This window comes from Brassica rapa, chromosome A05 (assembly GCF_000309985.2).
Source record: "Brassica rapa cultivar Chiifu-401-42 chromosome A05, CAAS_Brap_v3.01, whole genome shotgun sequence".
In the NCBI taxonomy this organism is placed as follows: Eukaryota; Viridiplantae; Streptophyta; class Magnoliopsida; order Brassicales; family Brassicaceae; genus Brassica; species Brassica rapa.
In genome coordinates this window covers 5,834,788-5,860,625 of record NC_024799.2, presented here as the reverse complement: position 1 = coordinate 5,860,625, position 25,838 = coordinate 5,834,788, and the positions used below count along the sequence as shown (strand labels likewise).

General features: G+C 34.4%; 7 protein-coding genes across 18 annotated transcripts in view; 3 read left to right on the top strand and 4 right to left on the bottom strand.

Moving 5' to 3' along the window:
* Positions 1–25,838, bottom strand: part of LOC117134085 — a 905,201-nt gene that overhangs the window by 603,928 nt on the left and 275,435 nt on the right. The window lies entirely within an intron of this gene.
* LOC103867484 (uncharacterized protein YNL011C) lies at positions 199–4,326 on the bottom strand. 2 transcript variants are annotated; one of them, XM_009145559.3, is made up of 11 exons: positions 2,584–2,909; positions 2,204–2,320; positions 1,970–2,102; positions 1,715–1,811; positions 1,601–1,644; positions 1,362–1,518; positions 1,204–1,275; positions 948–1,127; positions 691–864; positions 529–621; positions 199–444 (listed from the first exon to the last, which is right to left on the bottom strand). In XM_009145559.3, the coding sequence occupies exons 1-11, from the start codon at positions 2,759–2,761 to the stop codon at positions 355–357; spliced, it is 1,335 nt and encodes a 444-aa protein (XP_009143807.1). In that variant the 5' UTR covers positions 2,762–2,909; the 3' UTR covers positions 199–354. The 2 variants fall into 2 exon arrangements, with proteins under 2 accessions (XP_009143807.1, XP_018514290.1); XM_018658774.2 differs by having other exon boundaries at positions 529–864; positions 2,584–4,326.
* LOC103867483 (protein starmaker) lies at positions 6,025–10,457 on the bottom strand. Of its 3 annotated transcripts, XM_009145558.3 has the most exons (7): positions 8,743–10,457; positions 8,396–8,500; positions 7,751–7,961; positions 7,441–7,631; positions 7,174–7,335; positions 6,820–7,020; positions 6,025–6,693 (listed from the first exon to the last, which is right to left on the bottom strand). In XM_009145558.3, exons 2-7 carry the CDS (start codon positions 8,483–8,485, stop codon positions 6,379–6,381), a joined length of 1,170 nt encoding a protein of 389 aa, XP_009143806.2. In that variant the 5' UTR covers positions 8,486–8,500; positions 8,743–10,457; the 3' UTR covers positions 6,025–6,378. The 3 variants fall into 3 exon arrangements, with proteins under 3 accessions (XP_009143806.2, XP_033147654.1, XP_033147655.1); XM_033291763.1 differs by having other exon boundaries at positions 7,174–7,631; XM_033291764.1 differs by having other exon boundaries at positions 6,820–7,005; positions 7,174–7,631.
* Positions 10,704–13,301, top strand: LOC103867480 (calcineurin subunit B). 6 transcript variants are annotated; one of them, XM_033291833.1, is made up of 6 exons: positions 10,704–10,815; positions 12,025–12,132; positions 12,217–12,438; positions 12,523–12,647; positions 12,854–12,928; positions 13,070–13,297. In XM_033291833.1, the coding sequence occupies exons 2-6, from the start codon at positions 12,063–12,065 to the stop codon at positions 13,118–13,120; spliced, it is 543 nt and encodes a 180-aa protein (XP_033147724.1). In that variant the 5' UTR covers positions 10,704–10,815; positions 12,025–12,062; the 3' UTR covers positions 13,121–13,297. The 6 variants fall into 6 exon arrangements, with proteins under 6 accessions (XP_033147724.1, XP_033147720.1, XP_009143804.1 ...); XM_033291829.1 differs by lacking the exon at positions 10,704–10,815 and adding an exon at positions 11,542–11,699 and having other exon boundaries at positions 13,070–13,301; XM_009145556.3 differs by lacking the exon at positions 10,704–10,815 and adding an exon at positions 11,543–11,699 and having other exon boundaries at positions 12,538–12,647; positions 13,070–13,301.
* LOC103867482 (protein SCAR1) lies at positions 13,264–20,548 on the bottom strand. Its single transcript, XM_009145557.3, has 8 exons — positions 17,116–20,548; positions 16,705–16,868; positions 16,089–16,212; positions 15,914–16,010; positions 15,758–15,825; positions 13,778–15,671; positions 13,595–13,699; positions 13,264–13,501 (listed from the first exon to the last, which is right to left on the bottom strand). The coding sequence occupies exons 1-8, from the start codon at positions 17,268–17,270 to the stop codon at positions 13,442–13,444; spliced, it is 2,667 nt and encodes an 888-aa protein (XP_009143805.1). The 5' UTR covers positions 17,271–20,548; the 3' UTR covers positions 13,264–13,441.
* On the top strand, positions 20,794–22,957 carry LOC103867479 (uncharacterized protein At2g34160). Of its 3 annotated transcripts, none has more exons than XM_033291839.1 (5): positions 20,794–21,001; positions 21,853–22,051; positions 22,231–22,279; positions 22,393–22,595; positions 22,673–22,956. In XM_033291839.1, the coding sequence occupies exons 2-5, from the start codon at positions 21,932–21,934 to the stop codon at positions 22,766–22,768; spliced, it is 468 nt and encodes a 155-aa protein (XP_033147730.1). In that variant the 5' UTR covers positions 20,794–21,001; positions 21,853–21,931; the 3' UTR covers positions 22,769–22,956. The 3 variants fall into 3 exon arrangements, with proteins under 3 accessions (XP_033147730.1, XP_033147729.1, XP_009143800.1); XM_009145552.3 differs by lacking the exon at positions 20,794–21,001 and having other exon boundaries at positions 21,825–22,051; positions 22,393–22,455; positions 22,531–22,595; positions 22,673–22,957; XM_033291838.1 differs by lacking the exon at positions 20,794–21,001 and having other exon boundaries at positions 21,794–22,051; positions 22,673–22,957.
* On the top strand, positions 23,165–25,837 carry LOC103867477. Of its 2 annotated transcripts, none has more exons than XM_009145551.3 (4): positions 23,165–23,383; positions 23,921–24,657; positions 24,839–25,531; positions 25,615–25,837. In XM_009145551.3, exons 2-4 carry the CDS (start codon positions 23,965–23,967, stop codon positions 25,651–25,653), a joined length of 1,425 nt encoding a protein of 474 aa, XP_009143799.1. In that variant the 5' UTR covers positions 23,165–23,383; positions 23,921–23,964; the 3' UTR covers positions 25,654–25,837. The 2 variants fall into 2 exon arrangements, with proteins under 2 accessions (XP_009143799.1, XP_033147643.1); XM_033291752.1 differs by having other exon boundaries at positions 23,194–23,383; positions 23,818–24,657.

The window sequence follows — 25,838 nt, the reverse complement described above, 5'->3', positions numbered from 1 at the left end:
GTGAAGTACAGAGATGCATATGCTTTATTCATAAGAATTAAGAAAGCCTTTTAGCACTAATGTGACATTTTCAAAATACAATCATACATTTCTAACCACCATCTATAGCCATTGATTGTCTGTCTACTACAATCATGTATCCTCGTTCATACATGTATATGTCCCATGGTCACCTTGTCGAACAAACACTGCAAAAGATGATTCAGTTTCCAAAGAAAGAGACTTTCATTTACTTTTAAATCAGTCCGCAAAGAATCAAATAAAAAACTGAAAAAAAAATCATTGTTCCGTTTATGAATATAATCATCTCGGAAGCAAAAGAAGAAACCAGCTCTGGCCTAAAGAAATCACTATTTACTCCACCAAACTGGCTAGTGTGTTTATCAGTGAGCTCGGGTTGAACAAGACACCGTGCTTTGGGTCACGAACACTCTCCACAACTCTCTGCAACAAACAGAACGAAAGCACCAATAAGTGTTTGTTGCGCACATAAACATGGAAACAAGTGAAAGTGGGAGAGATACTAACAACATCACTGATTCCTTGTTCAGACAATTGCTTGAAATCTACAGCTATGTCTCCATCTTTTGGCACCAAGAGAGTGTTGATGTAATATCCAGGCTGCACACACACAGAAGTCAGACAAAAAAGACAACAAGAGAGTGTTGATATAGCAGCAGAATCACTCACTGGATTCTTGAGACGGATATTAGGATCTCCATGAGTTCTGTTGAGAGCGTCAGCAATAGCAGTCACAAAGCAAGAAGCAGTAAAGCCGCTTGTCTCTCGGTCTTGGCTACCGTTCAACAGAAGCACCTTACGACATGACCTTGAAGAGATAATCTCCCCAACACCAAGCAGAACCTGAAGGAAACAGAACAAGAGACTCATGTCATTTAAAAACTCTACCTTTGCTGCACAAAAAGTTCACTTGCAGGTTTCTTTACCAGTGATGGGCAAATGGAAGTGAACAGAGACCCCATAGCGTAAACTATACAGTCCACGCTTCTCAACTGGTCCAAGACAGTTGGGTTAACTGGTGGGAAGACCTCATGAAGGAGATTATTACCTTCGCTTGACATGTAAAACACTCTCTTTATCTTTGATGGAAGAGTTGAAGAATGTCTCTACTAGAAAACATAGAAAAGAGTCATATGTAAGCAAATGTAAAGAGTTCAATGTAACAATGTTATAGTAATAGACCTTGTCAACGGTCTGTATAGTCCCATTGGTTGGGTGAGAGATCTCATTCTGTCCGCGTATTATAGTCCCATCCTACAAATTAAAAGTAAGTTTGCAGTCAAGTTTAACACCTGAGTCTTGTTGGAGTTGAAAATAGAGATGAAGCAAGCTTTGATTACCTGTAATTCACATCCTAGAGTGAGCCTATCATTGGTTGATATGACTGGGAGGACCAGACTGTCGCAAGGAATCTCTGAAACACGTGAAAAGAGAAAGATGGCAGCGTCTAAAGACTGGAAAAAGATCCTTGCTCCTGCAAAGAAGAAGTTCCCAATGCTACAACAAAAAATAATACAATTTCAAAGTGAGTTACTTAACAATACAGACATGAAGTGTGAGAATAAGATCTCTTCAGTACCTTCCATTAGCGAAGCAAAATGAATCATTGGGTCTTCTTAGAATCTGTGTAGTAAGTAACATGTCAAGTAAGAAAAATGTACATGAAACAAAACAGCATCAGTTAACATTATACCTCATTCTGAAAATAAATTAAGAAAGCTCGGATTGTTTCTCTGTAGGGTCTTGATACACCATCCCATAGAGAATGGTTACCTTCCACTATATCGTACCTGTCAAAGTTCTAACTCAGCACAATAATACCTTTCACCATAGTAACTATCAAGAGCTTTTCAAATAAAATGAGAAGTTCATAGGACTTCTTTGTACATAGAAGAGATGCTTGACTGTAACGTGAGGCTTAGAGAAAGAGAGTCAATGGATAAAGTACCAATCTTTCTTGGCATTATGCGCATCAATAGGTAATCGATGACCGAGCAACCTCCTAACAGCAAGTGCCTCTGAAGTACTTTCATCAGACAGCCTCAAACATCTTGAACGTATGTCACCAACCGCTGGTCCGCCTATAGTAACAGCAGATACATGTTTACATTATTCTTGACAAAGAAGCTAAAACACACAAAAGCTTGGTCTTATACACTGTTGTGTAGTGGTGGAACCTTACCGAGAACACGAACAATCTCAGCAGTACTTCCTCCATCATCAGAGACAGGAAGAACATGAGCCACTCTGGTTGTTATCTTCTTCAACTCTTCCACCACACCGTTGAATCCAGTGCCGCCTTCAACACAACAAATATAACGTTTTTTAAGCTATCTTCAACGTAAGGTTTTTAATATGTCGGAAAATGAAGCAAGCTCTACAGAGATAATCAGCAGAGAACATAACAAATAAATGTCCTGTTTCAAGAACGCTGTCTAAATTATCGTTAATTGGTCAAGATCTAATCCAACAAGTGACGATCTTTCACAGTAAGAGACTATAAAAATCGAAACTTTACGGAAACCCACGAAGCCAGGAAGAGAGGGAAGAAGGTGGGATCACCTGAGAAGACGAGGAGAGAAGGTGGGTCCACGGTGGAGGAGTGGCATTCGGCTGAAACGGAGGCGGACATGAGAGAATAGTGATGGGGTTTGCAGCGGAAGAGAGAAGGATAATGAAGAGACGAAGGAGATTGAGCTTTATAATGGACCAGACCTCCAAAAAAGCATATCTCCGCCATTACCGAACTGAAACAGAATGAAACATTTCTCTCTCTTTACCCTTTTTGCTCTTTTGTTTATTTTTTCAATAGCGTCAGATATTTTTCTCTCGCAATTGGCAGTACCCCAAACTCCTTAAGTGCATAATTGGTTTAAAATTGGTTTAAACGGCAATTCAGATCAAAAATGAATTTTTAAGAATCGGAGCTATACAATTTAATTCGGTTTAAACTGTTCAAAATTAATTTAAATGGATCTAAATAAATTTAAATTAGTCAAACTAAAAAGTAATGTTAGTATAAATCAAAGTATTTGCCTAGTTTATTTTTGTATATATAATGTTAATAATTCATCAAAATAATTTTATAACAAAACTCAAATACTAAAATATTTAATGTAAATATAAACTATATATATGTAAATATCTAAATCTTGTCTAGGCCCTGAATAATATGTCTAGTTGTTAGTTATTTATAAAGCGTTTAATTAACGTCTGCTGATTTATTAAACATCGATATTAACATAAATAAAATAGAAAAATTATCCTTCAGTGCATAACTAAATCTATTTGGTTAATCAATTTAAATTTAAGTGAAAATAAAGATATTACTAGATGGTGGCCCGCACACTTGTGCGGACTAATATATATCTAACTAATTCAAATTTTAACATAATTTTTAATTTTAATCTAAATTATTTAATTAGTTTCAAATATAAAATTAAGTAGAGATATAATTTACTTTTTCTATTACATGACAATATAAATAATGGTTGGTATTTGTAAAATCTTTTATTTATTCTATCATTAAACTACACATGTAAAACAGTAAAAGTATCTTCATTACAATTATCTAATAAAGTTTTATTATTACTTTAAAAATAATATAGACGGTAAATCTACAAATAAATCATAATTACCAAATTATTAATGAAGCTTATGAAATCAAACCCCTCTTCATCAAAGTCTTAATTGCATTTTATATGAATTTCTTCTTCCTCGGAGTTCATATTGACACATATTAACCAAATTTACAATAATTAAAAACATACTCCTATTTAATAAAAAATTATAAACTAAAAGTAATAAATTATATATATCTAGTAAAAGGTGTATTTTTATTTAATTTTTAACCGCGAGAGATTATATTCTGGACTTATATTTTGATTCATAAGATAATTCAGTGGTAAAAAAGGGAAGCAAACTTTATTTTAAAAATAATAAATAAAACACTAAAAGATTTTATATCAAAAGTAAACATAATATGAGCAAAATTATTTAATTAATACTTGTTAATAATAGTTATCTATGAATATAATGAAAACATTTATTAAATAATCACTAAATATGTTCAAAACTAACAATTCACAAAGTTATTTATTGAAACTAATGACTGAGCCTAAATTAAATCATGGAATATGACAAATAATCTTCTAAAAGTAATAAAACATGAAAATAATAAAAATAACTTAAACTTATGGAAAATATGACAAATAAGCAAAACTAAAATTACCACCTAAAATTATTTTAATTATTATAAATAAATAAAATTACTAACTAAAATTATAAATAACATAAAAATAATAAATAATATAAATTATGGAGGATATGAAAAATAAGCAAAACTATAATTATTGAAAACATGACAAATAAACAAATTATCTTAAATTATTGAAAATATGACAAATAAGTAATAAGCGATGATAAATAAGTAAAAATTACCTAAAATCATGGAGAAGGGGACAACTAAGAAAAATCACTTCATAAATAATAGTAATAGGTATTTGAATTTTCTTTTTGTTCAGATCGGTTCTTTTTAGTTCCAGTTCAGTTTGAGTCAATAATTCAAGTATCTGTAAAATTTACTATGTAATTTGGCTACGTAATGAGTCTAGCTCCGTTTGAGTATTAGGACCCTTTCATTAAAAAAATATCTAATATTTTAAATATATTTTTAAATTTTGAAATTTACCCAAAACCTGAAACTATAACATAAAACGCGAATCCAAAATTTACAATAATATTTTTATACTCATAACATATATAAACTACTCAAATATACATAATATGAACAAAACATTCTAGTTACTTTGGATACTCGGAGTCCAACAGAGACCCGCATGTCCAAAAAATCTAATAGGTACTTTTTTCCAATCCCGAACCTCAACCTGTATTTCGTATTAGTTTGGTTCGTTTATCAAATTTAGGTAAAATTTTAATACTTAAGAAAGAGTTACATAAGAGTGTATATAAAATCTTGAATAAACCTATTCATAAGTTATATAATTTTAAATAAATTTATGTATTCGATATAATATGACTTTATAACATAATAATACACAATATACTCAAAATACTATCTCATATCCAACTTGTTATATAACCCATAAAATCCGCGCTTTCAAAGCACGGATCAAAATCTAGTAGAGTTTAAAACATCTTACATCATATGAAAATAAGAATTAGTCCTATCTTTTTTAAAATAATAATAATTGTAATTCCAATTAGAAAGTTTGAAATAGTAATGTTATTTAAATTAATAAATTAATGATTTAAGCTAAAAACTAATAAAAATTTTGTGAAAGCTAAAATAATTATAATCATAATTCCAATTAGAAATTTCAAAATATTTATATTATTTATATTAATAAATTAATTAGAAATCAAAATATTTATATTATTTAAATTAATAAAATGATGATTTAATCGAAAAACTAATAAGAATATGACAATTAAGCAAAATTAGCTTAAATCATGGAGAATGTGACAAATCAGCAAAATCACTTCATAGATAATAGTATAGATATCTTATCCCGGATATATATTGTGGATTAGTATCAGTGATGCTAATTTTTTTGTTAAAAATATTAAAATTAAGGGCAACAAGATGTATGACTTTTGTGAGGCTATACACTTACAGGAAGTTTGCAGACCTGCATTACAGATTGATAAAAAAAAAGCATTAGAGAGTGGCAGGGATATACTGATATAGTAAGACTGAGAGAAGGACTAGTTCGCTAAAGCTTTAGCCAAGGCTTCCATACATAATCAAGATGCCTCTACTTCTTAATCAGCCTAATTATGTAAAAACCAAGTTTCTCACTTGTTGTGAATGATTTTGTGACTGAAACAGTCATCGAAGTACCTACTTCTAGCCTCATTGCATCACATAATACTCCTTCAGCCTTAATACTCCTAAAGAAATAGCTTTTGACACATCAAGCATCTTAATCTTTCTATTTTCTTGTGATTGTAATCAGATATAACAAATTTATTAGCTGAAACTTTTATTATCTTCTCATATGTTATCAGTTTTTTTGTTTAACAGTTTTAACTTTTGTTATCTTTATAATATAATGCATCAAATTTAGTTAACAGAAAAAAAAAACACTTCAAAATTTCTGGTTTTATGAAAAACAAGTTCAGCAAAGAAAAAGTAATGATGATAATTATAAAACACAACACTTGGTAAGAATAAGATAATATAGTTGATAAGGGTATAGGAATTGCGAATTAAACATTCCGAAAAACTAACAAAATCTAACTCGTACCGCAAGAAAAAAAAACCCCATAAAAGCCGATATAAAGTATAAACACTCGAATTCAGATTACATAAAATATGCCAAAAAAATCAAAGACCTAATCCCTCGTCACAAAAACCCAATCACATTCTGTGGAAAGGGTCTCGACCTCGCCACATTCCGTTTTATTCTCAATCTCCTCTTCCTTCACATCCACAAATCCTTGTAACTTGTCCGACAAGTCATCATCATCAATATCATCATCATGTGATATGTTAGTTGCATCGCTCATGAATCTATACTTCTGCCTCCAATATTCCTTGACGTCATCTTCATTCCATGAATCCTCATCTTCGGAAGACGTGTCATCATTCTTTAACAGCTCATAACCATCTCTCGCCCTCCTTAACTGCTTACAACGAATTCTCGAATCCTGATACAACCATAAAGATTAAATCAAAGAAAATAAACCAAACTAGCAAGTTATTAGAATTAATGAATTCCCCTAGTTCTTGTAAGCATAGATATAAATAGATGTAAAGAACTGATTCAAACTTACGGTGTCTTCTTCATTACGATGATGGTACCCACTAGGGCTATGCCTATAGCTCGTCTCCAAGGTCTCCAAGTTAGTCTCCTCCTCTTCCTCTTCCTCTTCCTCTTCCTCTTCCTCTTCCTCACATGATTCATCATCTTGTTTGGAAGACGTATCATCATTTGTTGACATATGATAAGGATTCCCCCTCTTAAAATATAAAGGCTAATCATAAAGATTCAGTCAAAGAAAATAATAATAACTAACAACTGATTAGAACTACCAGATTCATTAATACGATTACGTTACGGTGATATACCATCTAGTTTTTGTTGAGGGTGGATATAAAGATGTGAAATAAAAATGCTTCAAACTTACATTATTTTCTTTATGGAGAGGGAGCCCAGGAGGTATGTAGGACCACCCCAGAGGGGCCATCATAGGATAAAACTTGTACAAGCTTTCATAATCATCACTCCATGATTTATAATCATCATCATTTAATTGCCCATAACCATCTTTCCACGTCAAACTCAAACCCTGACCACCAAATATTAAGTCAAAAGACAATAACCAAACTAGCAACTGATTAACGTTACCTGAATTGGATATAATAAAGCTGTGAAAGAATTGCTTCAAACTTACAGTACTAGCTTCTTCATTATGATGATGGTGAAGATTAGGGCGATCACTCGAGACCGAGTTACCCAAAGTAAGCTCACACATGTCTTCTTCACCACTAGATTCCGAAACTGTACCCTCGTCATCTTCTTTTTCTTTTTCATCAACTTCATCATCCCCTCGTTCTTGAATCAAACTCTCTGAAATTTTTGATGCTGTCACAAAAAAATTACAGTTCATACTTGAACGTCAAGAAACGAAGTGGGAAATCATGGAAACCAAAAGATACTTCAAAAGGAATTATAAGACTATAATATAACTGTAGAGAACGTACCACACATATCCCAGTGTTGGCTCGGTGATTCTTTGGCCTCACCAAGGCGCATAGCCCAGTGTTGAATAGGTCTTTCTTTGACCTCAGCGACAGATTTATCCTGAGAGGAATCTTCTTCACCGGATTTAACATCGTTTGGTTGTCCGGTTGTATCATGTGTAGGCTGCTCGTCATATATGTCTTTGGTTAACTCTTTCCAGAGTTCAATACTCTGTTAAAATAAAAACGAAAAAACAAATCGGAGTAAAAGGTATTAGGTCACAGTACATACTAGAGGCGTTAAATTTCTAATACTACTAGTAATGAGTAGTTCTATTTTTTTTTTTCTAATGTGTTTTGACCGTGTTTAGGGTTCATGAATGAACCATATAAAATGTCTCATGGAATTGAAGCTGGATAGAAAAGTTTTTTTTTTTTAATTTGATGTAACGAGTGATCGATCATATATAACAAAAGATGAATAAACTACAATATAAGCTGCATCAATTTTCTTGCGTTGATGATGATGAAAAGAAGATATAAGTTTAGCTTATGTACCATATAAACTCTTGTAAAATTTAGGGCACATAACATCATATAAAGATCAAAGCAGAAGAGACTAACGAAAAAAAGAAGATCAGGTAGAAGAAGAACGATACTAATTACCTTTTGAATCGATTCGTCAACCTTGGTTAGTGCAAATCCGATTTTATCTATCATCAAATCAACCCAGTGGTTATCTTCTACGCCTCCCATGTTCTTCAGTTGAACCTGGATAGTATGAAACAAGACTTAGGGTTTCAAAACCGGAACTGATCAGTTCTTTAGTTCTTAAATTTTAGTTTGCAGCGTAGCTATTTTCATGAGCTAATTCCCACTTTAAGGGTTCCTCTATCTTCTAAGCGGCCAAAGAAGAGATCTATGGAAACCTAAGTAGAACTAAAGAAAAAAAAAAGGTAGAACTAGAGCGATGGATGTCTAAAATATTGTACAATTGCCAAAGCAAAACTTACTGTTGGAAATAAACGAAACCAGGCGATGAGAGATAGTTCTGAGAAGCGTTGCTTTGGAGAATTTGAAGAGATATAGAACACCAAAGCTATTTATCCGCGTAAAGAAGGGTTTAACGAGGTTTTATATTTTATTTTTCGTATCCTATACACATTGGGATTCCGAGTGATATCTCTGTTTCTTCCACCACCTGTCCCGCTTAGTTCGGAGACTTCCACGTGGTAGCGAGTCATCAGATTTGTTCATCGCTCACCTTTGGGCTCTTTTGTGTCTGGGCCAACGTTATGGGCTGCTTCTGGCGTTCTCGTGTCGCAGGCCTTTCTTGTTGGTCCCTTTATCTTTTTGTTTGTACTGTTTTTTCTTTTGGGCTTCTTTGTACTGCCTTTTTTCTGGGCCTGTTTGTTTTAAACTTTGTTTTTGTTGAATATAATACCAGTGAAAAAAAAAAAAAAAAGGGATTCCGAGTGATATCTATAACTACCGACATTTATCATTCTGTTTAAATATTAAAAATATCAGCAAAATTTTTTTTAGGAAAAATTAAAAGCTATATACAAAGTAAAAAATAAATAAAGCGAATTGGTTCTTTCATACTTATCTAAAGCCATGTCCATATATATATAAATTCATAGTTTTTGGCAATACTTGTTTTGTTTGACACAAAAAAACAAAAATTATTTTTGGATTCACCAACCACTGAGATTTCGTTATTTTATATTCGATATCTTTAAAAAAAACAATATTTTCAAGTTATATTATGTTTTTAAAATAAAAAGGAAAAATAAAATAAAAAATAATAGTAGTTACAAATTTTTTTAAAAATATATATATATTTAAGGTCGTTAGCAAAACACTAAACCCTAAAACTTAAATCATAAACCCTAAATCTTTGGGTAAACCTTAAACCATTGGATAAATTCTTAACTCTAAAAAACATTAAACACTAAAACATTATAATCTTAAATCCTAAATTCTAAACCCTAATCTCTTGAGTGTTTATTTATCCAATGGTTTAAGGTTCTGTTTATCCAAGGATTTAGGGTTTATGATTTAAAGTTTAGGGATTAGGATTTTGGATTTAGTTTTTTACTGACGACGTTAAAAATATTTTTAAGAAAGAAAAACATAACTATTACTATTTTTTTTACCTTTTTATTTTAAAAACATAATATAACTTGATAATATTTTAATCTTTTTTTTAAAAAATATCAAATATAAAATAACACAATCCTATTGGTTAATGAACCTAGAGGTTCACCCCAAAAAACAATACCAAATATAAAAAATATGTTGCCGAAAATGTTCTGCGCTGACTCATCCACTCGTAGGCAAGTGTAATTGATTTGAATTCTGGCATTCTCTCTGGGTATTGATGTCTCTTTCCATATGGTGTCTTCGATAGTTTTGACGAGGATGAAGAACTCAACGCTTTCAGACACCGATGCTTTATACCACCGTATAGTAACACCATGAATCAATATTCTTTTGGCGGCACTCAACAAAAACAACGAATACAACTGTAACATCCCGAACATCCTGTTTGTGGTATATTAAAAGTTTAAGAAAATTGATTTGATAAAATCAACACAATGCATTTATTATTTCAGTCACACATATAGAAAAAATTTCTAAAATTAAACATGTTTGAGATAGAGTAATGGAAAAAATGAGTGATCATCTAAAAAATGATTTACGATATTGTATAAATGAAGATAAAGTATGGATAAAAGTCATATGTTGATTGAATAGTTAGTAAAAAGACCACTTTCGAACTTCCAAAAAATTAAACACATCACCCCGTCGTAAAGAACATAAGATCATCTCCATCGCTGGTTTATAAGGGGTTCATAAGCAAGCCTCTTAACCGTTTTTGATTTAATAAATAATATAATTAAGTGGGATGGTTAGAGGTGCCTCTTAAATAACAATTTTAAGGGGTGAACTCTAAAGTACGTGGCAAGTGCTTCTCCCCTAGTTTGGTTTAGAGAAAAAAAAAGAGTTATTCGACGTGAGAGAAATAAAAAAAAACCACCGACGGCGATTATTTGGTGATTCGGGAGCATCTTTGTTCTTAGGTAAATCAATACGAAAATCGATTCTCCTAGTTGTTTAGCCGTCGATTTATGGATTGCTACTTGTTCGATGTTGTTTTCCTGTCAAATTTGTTTTCGGTTTTGATTAACAAATCGAATTGGGGATCGATTTGAAATAAGGGTTTTCGTTAGGGTTCAAAGACGATTTGGGATTTGGGGCTTTCGTCTTCGTTTGTGTTCGTTTTCGATTAGATTAGGTTTTCAAATCGATACAGGGTTCGTTTTCAAATTAGGTTTTCAAATTAGATTTTGGAATTGGTGCTTTCTAAGAACCCCACTTTGGAGTTCACCAATGGACACCCAAAAAATTGGAAATCCTTAACTTTACAAAATTAATTAAAAAAATTTTTTTTTTTGCTAAGAACCTCTCTAAAGAGGTTCACCAATGGAGTTGCTCTAATCTACGAGTCGAATGAGCGAGCGCGAGCGTTACAAGTTACAACACCTTCCTTCTTTCTTTTCACCTAAAAGAAGCTTGCTTCTTTTTTTCTTGTATTCCTTGATGTGTGTATCTTCTCCTCGGGTCACACGTGCGTCCAAGTCTAGAGCTGCTCTCCGAGAGCATGATCCGGCTGCTTCAGATAATGCAAAAATGGTTTCCTAGTTTCATCCAAATCTTATATATTAATGGGCCTTTTAATATTTGGGCCTTGGGCCTTTTTGTTTTTACATAATAACCCATCTTTCCCTTGTGTTTCTCTTCTAATAATGGCCTACTTGTTTTTACCGCAAAACGACGTCGGTTAGATCATCTTTCTCGTCTTCGAATCTCAACAGCTTCAGTCTCCGTTTTGTTTGTGTGTGTGGATGAGAAGCCAAAATTTTGCCGGCGTTGTTCAAGAGGCTTGAAGCTGTCTCTCCAGCTCGTGGGTTTCTCTCCATTTCTCTTTGTAACACTCAAATCTCAATTTGTGTTTCATGTCATTCATTTTTTACTAGGCTTGGTCTCTCTCTTCTCTCGATGTTTCCACAGTTCCTACTTGCTGATGACTTCGAAAGCTTAATGCTTTACATGTTTTATCGAAACTCCTGCAGTTTGTGTAGATGGATGATACTCAGTCTTGTTACTATTTGGTATCTTTGTAGCTCATTTTGATTCTTCTCGTCACACTTTTAAGAATCTTCTCAGAGAGTTAGCATGTTTTGGAGTTGTATAGGAACACACTAAGATGAAAATGTTACTCCTTTCAGTGATTTGAATCTGATTCTGGCTTAGTAATTCGAGAAAAATGGGGAACACTTCCTCCATGCTGACTCAATACGACATCGAAGAGGTCCAGAGCCATTGCCAGGATCTATGTGAGATTTGTCTTCACTTCTCTCTCTCTCTGTCTCTTCTATTTTGGTCCAAGATTCGATGCTGTCTGTGTGTTTCTTTCTCAGTTGAGCAGCAGGAGATACTCTCTCTGTATCAAAGGTTTTGCCAGTTAGATCGCAACGCAAAGGGGTTTATATCTTCTGATGAGTTTCTCTCTGTCCCTGAGTTCGCCATGAATCCACTCTCTCTGAGGCTGCTTAAGATGGTTGATGGTTTGAACTTTAAGGATTTTGTGGCCTTCTTGTCTGCTTTCAGTGCCAAGGCTAGTCTTAAACAAAAGGTTAAACGTAAGTGATAATAGTTTCCTTTAAAATCCAATTTTTAGCACATCTTCACTCTCACTATATTATTGTATATCTGAAAATCATCAGACTTGCTTGTTTCAGTGATCTTTCAAGTGTATGATTCGGACTGCAACGGGAAGGTCTCCTTTAAAGATATCATGGAAGTGTTGCGTGACTTATCGGGCTCATTCATGTCCGATGAGCAAAGAGAGGTAATGTATAGAAAGTTGGTAACCATTTTTTAGGCAATCCACCTTATAAGGTTGGCAATGAATGATATACCATATGTTCACGTTTTAAGTAGTGACTACATTATATTAGTATATAGTTAGAATCGTGAGCATTGTATAAAACAGTAAAACTCAACAAACAAGTGTTTTCACCACTATGTGTCTTGCGTTTTACTTTTATGGTGTAGCAAGTACTGAGCCAGGTTCTGAACGAAGCAGGCTACACGAATGAATCTTTCCTAACACTAGAGGATTTCATAAAGGTACATAATGTATATCTTTGTTTGATATGATTGTATCATCAGAATTACAACAGCTTGCTTGCAGACATAATCTTCTGTCTTCATTAGACCTATTTGTAATATAGGATTCTGATGCTACATCTTCTTCCTCTAATGTCACAGGTCTTTGGGAGTTGTAAACCGGAGATGGACGTTGAAATTCCTGTGGATTAAGTTTATGAGATCATATATGGTCAAACTCTTAACTCCACATCTCATCATGTATTCGTCCTCTTTGTTAGTATTTGATCACATCTTAAGCATTGTTTTCAATTGATTTAGATTGAGAACTGTTCTACTACAAGCACAATTGTTAATGGCATCGAAAATAAAGTTTTATTCTGTGCTATAGTTATGACGATTATTGTTAAAGAACCTAAGTTTAAGTTGAAGATCATACAGATAGATTAACGTTGGACAAAATCGGCTATCTACTAAGCAATAAACACACAAGGAACCGAATGAATGTGTTGTATTAGTGAACTGCACTAGTTCTCAGGTGTCGCTATCGCTCCATGTATCGCTTTCGCCATCTCCATCGTCGTTTGCAACAGCCTGAGACCACAAGTACGAAGTGTTAATGCTTTATACAAGGACAGAAGTGGTACTTGCGAGTTGAAAGAGAGATCAAAATGTAAATGCTGAAACCTGTCGGATGGAGTTTGCCTTCTCTAGAATCACACTGAAGTTGGTGTTCATCGTAGCTTCTGATGATGATGCCTTTGTAGTGACCACACGTCTCAAGGTAAATTGCTGTTATGATTCAAAAGGATGTTGGTGGATACGAGAGTACAATTTATATATGAAATGTTTATGTGGAACAAGACTCACTTTCGTTCGGATTTGATGCAAGAAGTCTCCAGCTTCTGTCTCTTTTACATTGCCATGACTTTGCTTATAATCCCTCACATTGTTCTCTGGTTTAGTATCATAGGCAATGACACTGTTTGATTCTTCTTTCTTGATCATAGATAAAGAACTCCTCTGCTCCAATGCGCGTGTGAGAGTGTCCTTAAAAGACTGCTTGTTGTTATCTGGTTTAGGATCATAAGTAATGATATTGTTTGGTTCTTCTTTCTTGACCGTAGATAAATAACTTCTCTGCTCCAATGCGCGTGTGAGAGTCTCCTTAAAAGACTGCTTGTTGTTATCTGGCTTAGGATCATAAGCAGTGACATTGTTTGATTCTTCTTTCTTGACTGTAGATAAAGAACTTCTCTGCTCCAATGCGCGTGTGAGAGTGTCTTTAAAAGACTGCTTGTTGTTATCCTCGAATCTACCCGATGGTACCTTTGAAACCATCCACTGTAACGGAGGGAGAGGTGGCGGTAAAGGCTCAGCTGGATTCTGGAGGTAAGAGATCTTTCCAGCTAAATAACCATTTGATGTTTCAAACTGTGAAGAGGGAGCTGAGAGAGAAGAAGCTTCAGTATTGATTCTGTGGAAAGAATCATCATAAAGCTCTTGTTGGCTCTTTCTTTCATCATCCGACTGCTGCTCAGAGATTGACACAGATTGATTGTCACTGTTATCTGAAACGTAAGAAGAGGTTCTACAGAAAGTGTCCTTGTCTGAATCAGAATCAGGAAGTGAAGTACCACCACCAGTCTCTGGCACCAACTGAAAGGAAGAAAACGTGTATTCATCTGGAAGTTTCAGCTTCAGTTCGGAACTCGGCAAGGTTTCTGAGGGAGTGAAAGATATTTTCATGTGATCAAGTTGAGGAGATGAAGTAAACCAGTCAAAATCAGCCTTGTGAGCTTCTCTCAAGGGCTGCTCTTGCAAGGCTTCAGCATCAGTCTCTTTGATGGTTTCCTCTTCAATCTCCGGCTTCGATGGCTTCAGTCCCAAAAGATTTCCATTAGTCCATAACTGAGTCCCTTCTTCGTTGTCACAAGAACTCTCATCTTCTGATTCTTGATGTTCTTGAACACCATTAGTATCATACAATGGATTTGAGAAGCCATTGGAATAACTATGAGTAGTACCATTGCTCATATCTAAATCCTCCCATGGATCTTGATGAATCATCTCATCAGGTTTACTAACTGGTGAGGATAAATGTAGCTCTGATGCAGCAGCACACATTGCCTCATCTTCTAGACCAAAGCTGTTCGAAACATTCTCTGTTTCTTTCTCACACACATAGTTATCAAACTCTTCTTCTGTAATCTCATTGGAGATTTGCTTCTGAACCTCTTGGTCATTGTCAGATTCCGAATCAATGGTGTAAAGCGCGTCAACAAAATCATCTTCTTCGCTTTCAGTTTCATCTTCACTGTCCATTTCCACTACCCTTGGTGTGATATCTTGTACAGTTTCAACCACTCTATGTTCTTTTAGTCCTGATTCCAGTTCAGCATTAGTCTCCATTACTTCAGGAGCTTCATCTGTTTCAAGTTTTAGAGTATCAGCTTCCACTATCTCAGCTTTCTCGCGCCAACTAACACAAGAAGAGCCACGAGGTGTTAGATCTTGAGAAGGACTATCATCAGTAGCATCTTCACTTTCACTCTCACTTTCAGACAGAACTGAAGCAATGGTCCGAGGACCTGGTGTAAACCTTGAAGGTGTATATACACCTTTCAGTTTCTCTCCACCACTTCTCGAATCAAAAGAGCAAGAACGATGATCTTGCAAGTCGGATTTGGACTCAGTTTCCACAGTTGATGCAGTTTTAGAGGAAGAGGTTCTTCCACTGAAGCTTAAAGAAGTCAACGTCTTCCTGAAACCCATATCACAATGTCAGGTTCTGAGTCATATACAAAACACATCTCAACAATGTCAAACCCACAATGTAATCTTCTTTACCTGTCACTTTGGTTAGCCATTGAGGCAACACGCGATACATCTCGGCTCCTAGGCAAAGATTTCTTCTTCTGCGTTGTTCATATACAAAGCAGAATAAAACCGTTAAGAAGAAGAAACACTCAACGAGAATATGATTTAAATCTTCAAAAAACAAACCTTAATCACTGGATGTTTAGAAGCTCTTGATGATCTTTTAAAATGAGTAGGATCAGTGTATCGTTTGAGACAAGACCCTGGACCATTTATATCAAACCTGAAAATAACCACAATAATAAGCATAACAGAAACTGAAAAGATACCAAAAACAAATGAGTAAGGTGTGTATATATACTTGTCTAGCAATTGCAACCGTGGAGGATCACGGCAATCATCATATGGAGCCATGATAAACTGTGGCAAGTCGTCATAAACAAAGTAATCTTGCACATTTGGTATACGAGGATGCCACTCAAGACCTGAAGCAACATTTGATACTCAATTCTTTCACTATATTATAATAGTAATCATCTTCATGATCATATCATTGCCACACCGCATAAACTCAATTGATTCATTATAGCAAATAAAGTCTACTCCTCCATAGATTATTCTGATGTCAAACACTAGTGGTTCAATGGTATCCAACTTTCACTAAGATAATAACTGAAATAATTATAAACTAAAATATAGATCCAAGAGGAAGAGATTTAGTAGCTCTCACCATGTGATCTATATAAGACTACTGACATAATTACCAAATTGTAAACTAAAAAGAGTATTTTAAGTAAAGAAGTCAGTGAAAAAGGCATGTGAGCTTGGGCCTACACTGAACTCAGAGGATATACTTTTTTTTTTTTTTTGGTCCAAAAAAAAAAATACTTTTTTTTTTAAAACAACTAAGCCTAAACAAGAATCAGACAATAAAGAAGAATGACAAGAGAAACAAGACGAGAAGGAAAAAAACACACCTCCAGTGTAAGCAAATTGTATGTGGTTTGGTTGTTCAAGCACTGCCTTCTGGATTGAAGGAACAGTAGTTTCTATCTGTTTCAGTCTCATCTTCAGTTTATTGCTTCTTGAAGATGTAAGAATAACTTCCTCTTGTATCCCATGGAAGATCTCTGTTGCAAACCTGAAAGCGACAATTACTGATTAAGATTTGTTTAGAACCTATAAGCTAAAAGCTAAGCACTTGAAGAGGACCAGACACAACATAACTAAGGGTTTATTCACTTAAATCAAATCACATTAAAACAATACATTTTATGAAGTTACTAACTAAAATATAAATAAAATAGTATTTGGTGTTTCAAAAAAAAAATTAAATTAAACTAAACTAAACTAAACAGAGAGTTTGGGGTTGACTTGAAGACACTTACTCGGTGAGATCACCAAGTTGACGCAAGATCCCAACCAGTCCAGAAACGGCGACGCCATTGAGAACAGCTTTAGGGTCTTCACGGTCGACGTCTCTGTGAAGCTCTGTTTTACCTAAACCGTAAACGTTCCTCACTTCGACCCTGACAAGCGGCATTTGCTCTGTTCCACAAAGTGTTTGTGACCAAAAGGGTATGGAGGAGAAGAGGTAAAGGTTCAAACTCTGTGGTTAGTTTCTGGGTTTCTTCTTCTGGTAGGTGAGATAGAGGCAGCTTAACCGCCGAAAATAGAGAGGGAACGTTTTGGAGGTTACAAAAGTTCTTTGGTGTAAAAAGGAAGAGAGTGAATGAAAGAGAGACAAAGACATTGCCAACACTGCAAGCCATTCCTTCTTTCAATTTCATTACACACCTAAGTGAAAAGACAATATCACCCTTCTGATCATAGAATATTACAAAAAGAGACTTGGACCAAACTAAACTTGTGGAAGGAATGTAATCATCCAAATTACTCATATCATATAAAGTTTCAAAACTAAAATTTCCAAACTCTTTAAAAAGCTGCTAAAAATCAACTACAAACATTACATTCTCAAATTTTACTATATAATATCTGCTAAAGAAAAGATGTGATTGATAACTCGAAAAATGTTTTTAGCTTTAAAGTTCAGTTACATAAAAGAATGGGAACTGAGAGAAGAATGTCAAACTGTACTGTGTTAAAGCTTGGATAACGTTAACAGTTTGGATCATTGAATGACATTTTGGTCGTTTGTAAAGTAATAGGACTTATTGAGTTGGCTACATATTTAATGAAGAACAAAACATCCATAAATGGAGTACCTAGCTATCTACATACACATCCAATATTTATGTGTCCAATGCAAGGTTTCTGAATAGGTAACCTATTATAAAGTGTAATTATCTTCTTGTTCTAAAATATAAAGTTAGCAGCCTCTCGCAACCTAAACGATACCTCGCTAACTAATAACTAATCACGTTATATGTAACACGAGCTGCATACTATCTTCCCATCTACGCACGTTCTTAGATTGAACACATTCTTCTTCTTTTTTGCAACAATGAGTTGTACATATCCTTACATATATAACTCACACTTCATAGACTTACCCATGCATGTGGATGGTGACCCATTCCATGTTTATATATGTGCACAATAAATCTGCACAAGGATAGTTTTAGATCTATGCTTCTAGAGTTGTTAGGATCCAACTCCTATTAACCAAAGCAATTTATTAACTCGAGCTCTTTTGTCGTGTTCCCAAACATTAGTATTTAATTAACTGGTGGGATTATAAAATACATTAATAAATACTTCTATATGTATGGAACCAAAGATAAAAAAATACTTTTCCCTTTTAAAAAGATGTATATTTTTGAGTTTTTACACATTAGTAAAATATTTTAAATTTTGAATATGAATTGATTATTTTTGTGATTAACCATTTCCCATGATTTTTAACCAATCAAAATTTAATAAACATAATTAATTTTTTTGAAGTTTAAAATTTATCCTTATTTTTAATAAAAGTGTATATTTTGAAATAATTTTTTTCTAAAACATTGATCATTTTTGAAACATTATTAGAAAAATTCAAATATTTTATCCCCATTGTATACACACACACACTATTAGAAGTAATTCTTATTCTTCCTTTGTTTTTGGTACAAATAAGTAATCAATTCTATCGTCCTTGATAGTTCTAGCATTATTAAATACTAAGTGATACGATTAGATCCATGCATGACTTTTAGTCATAGTCGTTTATTTATGGTGCTACCTAATCATAAATTTAATTCCATTTCTTTTATCATTTATTATAGTTTCCTATTTGTTCTGACCATTAACTTTTAGTTATACTTCCTGTTCCTAAATTTTATGAAAAATTGTGAGTTTCAAAAAAATTAATGGTGTTTATTAAATTTCTATTGGCAAAGTTATGGAAAATTGTTATTCACAAAAAACAATGCATATTTAATGAGTTTTCTTAATATATGTGAAAAATCTAGAATATGCATCTTTTAAAAACAGAGGGAGTATTAAATTTTCTTTAATCACTTCTGGATTCAGAAGTACATAAGGTTGTCTCGTTTTTAGTTTTTACAGATTCTATGAACAAGATTTGCCATAGTTTTCCATCATATTAACCAAAAGTTAGTAGCTTTTCACACAATCGGCATGTCAATATTACTAACTAATTAACAAACCAAAAAAAAAACTCAACGATTTTAAATAAGAATTACAACAGCTAATAATCAAATATTTGCAATAGGAGACCGGGTCAGAAACTGTTTATAAGACATGAATCAAGATGTCGTAATCGTTATCAGAATTCATTTCATTGTTGAAAAATAGAGGATGATTCATCGATTGTGACTTGTGACAATCATCAGCCGTCCATCCTATCATTATCAATATTAACAATGAACTAACTTTTTGAGATAAACGAAACGAACACTGGTATAACCAAACCAAATGCTTTATTCAATAGGATATTTTGACGTTATGTGTTCAGATAAATTGTTATGCATATTTTGTGTTCTCATAATGTTAAACTCTGCGTCTCAATCGACCATATGACTTGTATCTTTTAGGGAATATTTGACAAATAAAACATATTTATGTTACAAAATAATATATAAACGTATACTCATTCCATGTAGAAAATAAACAAAACTGGTTTCCAACGCCATCGATGGCATCAATGCCTTGTTTAAGATGAAACGTGGCATAGACAGTACGGTGCCGGATGAAGACATGGTACCATATTCATATCCCAACTAGATATCGCATTATCATATGATATTATTTTTCTTGTTTTTCTAAAAATAACAAATATGATATTGATTTTATTAGATCTGTGGCAGGTAGTTTCGATCAGTATTTATTTTTATAATGTAGTCAGGATCAGTACTGGTCAGGATCCAACTCATTGACTTGGCAACTGGCTGATAATTTACTGACAATCCAAGAAATGAGCGTTGATCCGAAGAAATTATACATCTAACTATATATAATGTTCGTTCTTAGACATTTTAGTTTTGTATATATAATGTTCGTTCTTGGAAGCCAATTAAATTTGTTTACAATAATTACGTTACATTTTTTGGTATATTGATATCACTCGCGCGATATCACAAATTATTTTTTGATAGCCAAATTAATTATGTTAAGTCTTTTAACATATATCACAAATCATGATGTTACGAAGCATCCTTTCTAAACGTCTTTGCGTCCAAAATCATAATTCATGTTAGTGTGAGTCCACGCATTATTCCACACTCTTGAGTTTGATTCTGATATCTCGCTTGTAATGTTCCGATCATGGCTAATGGACTTTTCACATATGCTCACAAGGCCTGTTGGCTTCGGAAACTCGTTAGACTTGTTTATTGTTCTACAATCACTTTATTCCATTTTCTCATGTGTTTCTCACCTTACATGATTTCAAACGGAAAGTTTATATGTTTGTTTTGTGATCACCAAACTGGAAATAGCTCTAGCATGAAACTAAATTAGTCTATAGACCGGATCTGTCGACGAGATTTAACACCAGCAAGATGAACAAAAGGTACAAATGGCCTTTATAGACTTGCTTGAGAGGTCTATCTTTGTTGGGTTGGATAATCTCTAGGCCCAAACAAAGCCCAACTTTTTCTTTGAAAGGAAATAAAAGGGTCACAGAAGCTTCCCAACAGTTATTTCAGATCAGCCACGAAGAGACAAAGAGAGGGTAGATGACACAATCTTCCTAACACCTATAGTTTAAAGGCCCAACAACCCAATCCACTAAACCGGGTTGACCCGGATGGTGAGCAAGAAGAATCGGGTCACAAACTCCACAAACCTCTCTCTCTCTTTTGTCTTTTAGGTGGGGGTATTGGATCTAGAAATTTGATGGAATTTGAAAGAATTATAGTTTCCATTAAATTCTACTGTTATTCAATTAAGAATTTCATCAATTCTTTCAAAATCTTGTGTTATTGGTTTAAAGATTTGTAATTAATTTTCTAATTCTTTTAAATTCTAGTGTTATTCAATATTTGGTAGATTTTGTAGTAATGTTATTTGGAAAGAATTTAATGGAAAATGTAATGTAAAAATGTGAAGAACCAATTCCTTCCTCTTATGAGGAGATTTGGCATCGTAAGTCTGAAATTTTGTGATGTTAGTAATCCTCATCTCCATTCTTCTTACAAGTATGGTATTATAATTGACGAGATGGCTATTCAACGGACCTGGGTAACTCAACGACCACCTTAACGTGAACGAGATGGTATTAGTCACGTTTCATGTTTAAGCTTCTTTTCATTTCTTAAGTAATGAAAACAAAAAGTGACAAAATTGAAATAACACAAATATTTTTCATCGTCAAAGTGTAGCACAATTAAAATATACCTTTATTTTGTTTTATGAAATAAAATTGCTACAATCAGTGAACTTTTGTAGTAGTAGTAACTGTTATATTTCTTTCAGTTTTATAACTAAAATAATGTTTGTTATCTTTTCAATATAATAAAGATTCAAAATTTTAATTGATTTTAGAGAAATTGATATTCTATCAAATTTAAGTGCATTCCTTTAAAATCCATAACAAAAATAAACATGAGAATTATGTAAATGCATTAAATCCTCATCAAATCTTTTAAACTACTACAAAAATTATTATTTATGAATTCTTTCAAATTCTATTAAATTCTTGGATTGAATACCACCCCCTAAATTTATTGATTGACTCGTCCCTTCCCTCACCTCGAAACAAACAAATTAGGGTTACAGATTCCTGAATCAGAGTCCATGGAAGAGATTACAGACGGAGTGAACAACATGAACTTGGCCGTTGATTCCCAGAAGAAGAACCGGATCCAGGTTTCCAACACCAAGAAACCATTGTTCTTCTACGTCAATCTCGCCAAGGTATCGATCGTTGTGTGACTCTTATCCATTCAAAAGGCTCGATTTTGTCTGCAAATCTATCTACTTTAGCTGTCTTAATATGAATCACAAAGGTATAAGCTTTGATTGGTGTCTTCAATTGGTTGTTATTACAAGGATCTTGTCTGAGATTTGATCTAACTGGGTTTTGTTTGTTTCAGAGGTATATGCAAGAGCACAATGATGTCGAATTGTCTGCCCTTGGGATGGGTAATGTGTCTTCTTAACATCCCCTCTTCTGTAACTGTTATTGTGTTTATTTATTATTATTGGTAATAATATAGCCTTTGTACTAATTGAGTTTCTATTGGAACATGTTGCAGCCATTGCAACCGTTGTTACCATTGCTGAAATACTCAAGAACAATGGTTTTGCTGTTGAAAAGAGTGAGTTTCTTGGATATTTAGTTTTTATATTTTTATACGATTTGGCAACTAAGCTTTGTTTTTGTATGTGTATAGAGATCATGACTTCAACTGTTGATATTAAGGATGGCTCAAGGGGACGTCCTGTGCAGAAACCTAAGGTAGTTTTCATGGGATGATTGATTGTCATCGAGCGTTTTCTTGTGTTATCAAAATTTGATTATCTTTGGTCTAGCAGATCGAAATTACGCTTGGCAAGTCAGAGAAGTTTGATGAGCTAATGGCTGCAGCCAATGAAGAAAAGGAAGCAGCAGAAGCTCAGGTGCAGAGCTGAACACAGCTTTCTACTGTTATGGTTTCATGAATCTTTCTTCTCTCGTGATGCTTTATATTATTTGTTTAATTTCATTGATTTTTGGCTGAATTTTGAGTTGTTATGTTGGGATGGTTTGTTGTACCTGTTGAATCACTTTACATTACTATATGATGATATGAGATTAAAGATGGTTTCTTTTCTTGTCTTCACATCCGAGCCATAGATTTTTCTTACCATCTCTACAATTGCATTTTTTCCTCTAGCGTAACGTGCAAACCATTAAGTTAGGCAAAAAAGAGAAAAGAAAAAGATTCATACTTTTCACAGTATGAAGTGTATCTGTAGAATTGATGTTTGTCACATTATTACATCTCAGAAGTTAGTTGAGGAGACGTTAATGAAATTAAATAGACTCTCGATTGGGGCTTGAAAACAAAAACAGAAATAGTCTCGTGACTTGGTAGCCGTCATCTTCAAGGCACAAAAACATTTACACAAAATCAAAAGCTTACTCCTTATCTCTGTTGCCTTTGTGTTTACTTCTTCTCAAACTCAAGTAGTGTCTCCCCTTTTCTCACCTCACTCACACACTCTCTCTCGTTGCAGAAGCTTCTCCCTCCTTCCATCTCTCTGGTTAGTTGATTTCACAACTTGTCCTTCATAACTATTACTTTTAGCTCAACACAACGTGAAAGGATCCGTCCTTGCATGAGATTCAATTGGTTTTTTTTTTTTTTTTGGAATTTTGTAGTATTAAGTTAAGAAACTGTTCTGAAATCTCTCACTCTTTGGTTCTTCACTGCCATAGACTCCACAAATACTCAATCATGCATTTGATTACTAGATCATCACACTCTTCTTGAAAGTGTAGCATCGCATAAAAAACTAATTAAAAGTTTCTAGTAAAGTCCATTCCACAGGTCTTATCTTTTTTGTAAGTTTCCACTTTCTTCAGATTTGTCGTTGGTGCATGTATCTCAGTGTCTATAATTATTTAATTACTCAGCTATTAATAAATGGAATCTAGGTTGCTCTAGTTTCATTATTTAATTTTTTTTCTTCTTCAGATCTGTTATGGAGAACTGTGAACATCTTATGTAACTGTTATAGTCAACTATTAGCACATCGATCGCTGAGCTTCTCTAACGGCTCTGCTTGGTTCTATGTCAGAAAGCAAACTTAACTTTGAGGCACCTCTTCTTTCAACAAGGCAGATGAAGAAAGAAGCAGTCTCTGTGCGCAAAAACATGGCCAAGAAACTTACTCATGATGACTCCAAGACAAGTGAATCTCCTTCTGTCCCTGTTCTTGGCTTGGATCATGTTCCAAACACTGCCTCTGTTGTTTTCAAAAGTTCCTTGGAGAAAGCAATTGAAGAAGAAAGTGAAGATGATGATGTCTTCTCTGATGCCCTTGATACATTGTCTCTAAAGCAAAGCGTAAGTGGTAGTATTGAAGCAACGAAACCGCCAATGGCCTCCGAGGATCCTGATCAATCTCGAGATTTCATGTTGAACCGTTTCTTACCTGCCGCAAAGTCCATGACCATGGAGCAACATCAACCTCAGTACGCTATGAAGCGACAACCATCTCCCTTCATGTCTGAACCAGTGAGACAAATTAGAGATATACTACCAGCTGCAACTCCTAAGAGGTATGAGTATAACACCACTCCATCATATTATCAAGACATAGGTGATGATGATACAAGCGATGAAGATGACGAAGAAACTTCTGAGTATCTATCTAGGAGAGGCTGTGGGATGTCACCACAACTGTGCCTTGGTATGTTGAGCTCAGTGCATGGTCTCAAAGAGAAACCTTACTCCCTAAGAACCTCAAGCCATGATCAAGTCAAGTCAAGCAAGGTTGCGAAACTCAAATCTCGGTTTCAATCTGTTAAAAAGGTTTCTCCTCAAGCCCTTTAACTTCTTTTACAATCATACATCATAAAAATATGATAAAATCAGTGTTCAGGCGCTATACCGTTTTCATATTATACAGTGTTTTATGCGGATTTATATAGTTCGGGCGCTATCCAGTAATCAACTGTACAGTTATCATAAATCTTGAATGTTTTGTTGTCAGCTGGCTCTTGATAAGTTGGGAAGCAGAGCTCAATCTCCAGTACATCCAAGTGTTGATACAAATCTGCGAACAGCAAGTGTGCCATCATCTCCTTACAGACAAACTGGCTGTTTGTCACCGTACCGCAGTGTAGGAAACTCTTCCCCTCTTCACTCTGCTGGCTTCCCCGGGACTCGTAAGGAAGCTGAGATCATGAGAGCTAACAGGTTGAACAAACATATCAAAAACCCAAAGAAGTCTCAGGACTTACTCTATCCAAAGAGTACAAGACTTGACTCTTCTACAAGCTCTGTCATGGAAAAGACTTTACACGTTGACACAGATAAGAATCCAAAGACCAGCAATGTCAAGATCTTGCCAGAAACAACTTCAGAGAAACCGAAAGCTGTTCTCGAGCATCAGGCTGTAGAGTCCCTAAGTATTAGCAGTGCAATCAAGAAGATGAAGGCAGGTGACTTAGACAAGAACAAGAGTGGTTGTGATCTGTCTCCACATGATCTGCCGACACCTAAGAAGCCTTCTGAGTCTTGGCTTTTACGTAATCTACCTTCAGTAAGCTCGAAGATCTCTTCAAGGAGATACCTGTTTCATCCCCAAAAGAAGGATCTCAAAGAAAACTCCACAAGTGTGACTAAGTGGGAGACTATAGTCAAGACTTCTTGTGTTCACAGAGATCATATACGCTATTCAGAAGTACGCATCTCAAACTTTCCCTTAAGAGATAAAGAAACACACACAGAGTCCATAAATGCTAATGCTCACTATATCTTTTGTAGGAACTTGTTGCTCGTTCATCTTGTCAATCCACAACATAACACTTTGAAGCTTCTCAAGATCTGACCCCTTGGGAGAATCATCAGGTTGAATCTACAACTTCATAGGCCCATCGAAAACCGCCGTATCTATTGTGAGCCTTAGATTGATTTACATGTGTAGTTACACTTCCATATTATGTCAGTTGTCTTACTAGTTAATAAGAAGAAACATTTGTTGCCGATAG